At 31.7% G+C, this 4,361-nt stretch overlaps 1 protein-coding gene across 1 annotated transcript; it reads right to left on the reverse strand.

Annotated features, from left to right (window-relative positions):
- Positions 1–256: 256 nt before the first annotated feature.
- Positions 257–2,643, reverse strand: LOC139849274 (uncharacterized). Its single transcript, XM_071838932.1, has 4 exons — positions 1,621–2,643; positions 1,170–1,276; positions 355–1,044; positions 257–262 (listed from the first exon to the last, which is right to left on the reverse strand). Exons 2-4 carry the CDS (start codon positions 1,248–1,250, stop codon positions 257–259), a joined length of 777 nt encoding a protein of 258 aa, XP_071695033.1. The 5' UTR covers positions 1,251–1,276; positions 1,621–2,643.
- Positions 2,644–4,361: the final 1,718 nt, after the last annotated feature.

Below are 4,361 nucleotides of genomic sequence, written 5' to 3' on the forward strand. Positions count from 1 at the left end.
TAGTTCATCAAAACTGTCCACATGTCTATAGCTCCACTTACAATGGTTAATCCCGGGTGCATGCTCTCTAGAATTCCTCTTTGTCCATCAACAAGAGAAGTTTTAAACAAGATGTCCCTGTTAGGTCAACAATAGTTTGTAAAATGTATCATATAATCATTTTTTTGAGCGATGTACTATTTAGATTATATCACAATTTCTGCGCACTTACGTCTCTGAATATCGTGCTGCAAATATGCAATCTGGCACCATCTTCTCAGCTCTTGTTAAATTGGAAGAAACACACACCACCCTCAACTCATAAGGAGAAACTAATAAGACTACTGGTCTTGCCTCCCGGTTTCCAATTATTACATCACTAGGTGGTAATTCATCACTAGGTGATATAACGGGTGCCAGTAGATCAGTTTTTTTCATTGTCATACTGTCTCTTGAACCATTTTGGGATTTGGTTATTGTGTTCACAACTTCCATTGGAGATGATGTAGCATTTAAATTGATCCCTTTTCTGAAGCTCCCTTTGGTTATCATGCTCACAACTTCCATTGGAGATGCTGTAACATTTAAATTGATCCCTTTTCTGAAGCTCTCTTTGGTTATCATGTTCACTACTTTCATTGGAGATGCTGTAACATTCAAATTGATCCCTTTTTTTATGCTTTCTTTGGTTATTGTGTTCACAACTTTCATTGGAGATGCTGTAACATTCAAATCGAAAACTCTATTCTTATGCTTTGAGGATGCAACTGCTTCTTTCTCCAAGCATTCAATTTGGAACATTACAGAAGGCGACTGGTAGAATTGGGTGTCAGAAAGCCCATCCCAATAATTCATTTCGTTTTTTCCATTTTCAAGAGAGTCTTCCTTCTTATTCTCTTGCGCATCAATAGTTTTTTTGGCTCTACCAATTTTCAAATGTTTAAAATAGGCATCCCCTGGAAATTGTTGCAACGCGTTGTCCAATACGTCATCAATCTCCTCATTCAACTCGTCAACTATTGATTGCTTGATTTCTAACACCGTTCTAAACTTACGTAACAAAGCCTATAATAGGATGAAAAAAGTAAATACAGTTATATTAATTGATACACAAATCAAAAATAATATTATTAAAAAACATATTACACTTGTATTGTGGTTCAAAATCATTTATTATTCATTGAACGTACCACTTTATTTCTTCCGTCTTTTCCTTTCTCCAATAACACATGATCACCCTCAAACATATCGTAGACCCCTTCATCTTCCATTAAATCAGTAGGTGATGATAGATGACCTATCATGTTTTCTGTCAAGTAGTAATTGTTGGAACAAAAAGCATAACATTTAGACCAAATACATAACACAAAACATACTTTCATAACAAATAATCAGACCATTTGTCTTAAAAAAATCATTATTTTATCAATTATTACTCGACACATTTACGACATCGTGGCTTGTTTTTACTTCTCTTGTTGGCTTAACTATTTTCCCTTTAATCAACATCTCATCATCCACATTAGTATATTCATCACCATTAGTCAATACACATAGTTCTTCAGTAATAGTCATTTATCATTTAAATTGAAATAAAAAACTAAAATAGTAGGTTGTGTGCATCAAGTTTCTTATACTTACCAAGTTCACTATCTTCAATGCACAACGTACCATAGCAACGAATATCTTGACATTTCGCCTCCAACGCTTTCAACTTCTTAGTATTCCAACTCAAAATTGCAGGTTTTAACTTCCCTGTACAATGTTTTCTTCTAAGCACCGCATTCGCATAAAACACCTACCACATAAGTTCAACGTTAGCACAAGGAAATAGTTACAAAACTTTGTATGTATCTTAGAAATATTGATCATTTGTTATCATAATTAAATTATACTAAATCATATTAGAAACGTCAGTGGTCCATTGTAATGGCTATCCTGGTTCCATTCAGCCTTTGTTCGTTTCAAACAGTCCAATACATACCCACACCAATCCATATTTTTAATTTCAAGGAAACTATTGATGCACGGCAAGAATTTCCTATTAACGGTTCCACATTTTATGCATTCTGCCATCACAGTAAAAAACAAAACTAAAAAATTTAGTTTAAACAACTCCCCTGCATCTGTCTGTTGAACAATTCTATCAACAATGTCCTTTAAATATATCCTCTTAAGACGTTTTGGGTATTGGTTTCTCCATTTCTTTGTTAGTGCATCTCCACACCTACTTGCTTTTAAAGCAGACACCTTCATTTCCCCCATTAGTATGCCTAGAATTTCATGAACAGATTCTCTGGTGATCTTTAAGGTTTGATCATTGATTTTCAAAGTGCTTGTGTTAGCATCAAAGTTATCAACTACCCAAAAACCCAATTGGGTAGGTAATTCATTAATTTTAAATGCAAGAATCGCTTCGAAACCCATTCTTCTAACAGCTTCTTTTTGATTGTCCTTCAAAGTATTCATAATAAGAAACAAGCTTTTTGGAGACGCTCGTGTTCGAACACGTTTTGTGTATCGTGTTTTACCAAAAATCTCCTCCTTCACTTCTACTTTTCCAGCACCATTACTCATAGACTTGGACCTCACAAATGATTTACTAATTTTTTTTTCACGCTTATTAACTGGTGTAACAAAATCATCATCATCATCATCATCATCATCATCATCATCATCATCAACTTCTATGCAATGTTTTGTGTAAGTCTCTAATCTTCCAACCACTAATTTTGCATCACCTTAAATGCAAAAAACATTAAGAATAATTATTTATAATAGTCAAATAAAACAAGTGCATTAATGATATATCAATGTGACAATGTCAATGTGATTGTGTCAATAAGGATACAAGTAGTCATCAGTAGGAGTAACAGACAAGTCGTGCAGCGATTTTATAATGTTTTGGAGAGATGCAACAAGTCATCAGTTTGACTAATCCTACAAACATTCAATAATATTGTATATATTTTCACCTACCTTTTTCATGCTTACGTTTTTTACTATCCACCTTTATGTGTTTTGCATCAATTGATGACACCGCTGCATCACATTTCACAAGACCTATTCTGTCATTTGAACCCCTTCTCGCTGCATTAGAGCATTAGTATACATTAATTGGCAAAATTGTTAAACTATTCTCAGTGCACATCAACCATGTTCAAAGTAAAAAATCAAACTATAAACACTTACGAGTATAACCAATTGCATGTGTGGATTTTATTTCTTTTCTCTTGATAGCAATATTCATCGTCAACTTAAAACAACAAAAAACAAAAAAAAACGAAGTGTATCCAAAAATTTTTTTTTGCGTATTGAACTCTCAAACAATTACTCCGTAATATACTTGATAATTATTGATTATAAAATCACTCTTATCTCAAAAAATGATACATATGCCCGTCATATTCTCAAGTAAGTTTTGAAGTTTATTAAAAAACAAAAAATTGTTATATTTTATCTCTTTGATTTAAATTTCAAACACATGAATACTTCATTTGTTATCCCTATAATTTTGGAATATATACGTGAAAATAAAAAATGAATCAATTATTTTTTTTAATCTAATTGCCATTTAAGTTTAAAAATATAACAATAATGCCACAAATTCTTGTAAGATTAAAATGATGCAATCAATGGCTGAGAATTCAACTTACCTTAATGTATTTTAAGGTTGTGTGTATTCTAACCTAACCCTATATATATATATATATATATATATATATATATATATATATATATATATATATATATATATATATATATATATATATATATATATATATATATATATATATATATAGGGGCATGATCAATGGGGAAGTAACCAATTGGGGGGAAGCAAATTTTTTTTTTTCGTTTTTTGAAAAAACTTTGTTAACGAACATTATAGATTGGATGAAAATAAGAACATTTAGAAAAGACACTTCGTGATGAATGTTATTATTTTGGCGGAAAAACGATCGACAAAAATAACATTCAAGATAATATTGTTCGTGAAGAATGTTAACGTTTTTTTTTTTTTTTTTCATGTTTTGTGAAGTAAAATTTAGCCCGATTTAGAGTTTAGGGTTTAGGGTTTAGGGTTTGGTGTTTTGGGTTTATTCCATAAACCCAAAACACCAAACCCTAAACTCTAAACCCAAAACCCTAAACTCTAAACCGTTCGTGTTAAAAACTCAATCTAAATCCTAAATCTAAACCCTAAATCTAAACCCTAAACCCTAAATTTCTAAACCCTAATATCTAAACCATATAAACCCTAATATCTAAACCCTAATGTCTAAAACCTCAACATACGCTCGAAAAACACGATAATTGTTATATATTACTTCTTCGAGTGTTTTTCCGCCAAAATAATAACATTCATCACGAAGTGTCTT

The sequence above is a fragment of the Rutidosis leptorrhynchoides genome, chromosome 5 (genome assembly GCF_046630445.1).
Source record: "Rutidosis leptorrhynchoides isolate AG116_Rl617_1_P2 chromosome 5, CSIRO_AGI_Rlap_v1, whole genome shotgun sequence".
Lineage (NCBI taxonomy): Eukaryota > Viridiplantae > Streptophyta > Magnoliopsida > Asterales > Asteraceae > Rutidosis > Rutidosis leptorrhynchoides.

Bases quoted from the DNA above. Each gene is read 5' to 3' on its own strand.
- LOC139849274 (XM_071838932.1), bottom strand. From the start codon at position 1,250: ATGGAAGATGAAGGGGTCTACGATATGTTTGAGGGTGATCATGTGTTA. The intron at 1,045-1,169 runs GTACGTTCAATG...ATCCTATTATAG, and splicing joins AAGACGGAAGAAATAAAGTG to GCTTTGTTACGTAAGTTTAG.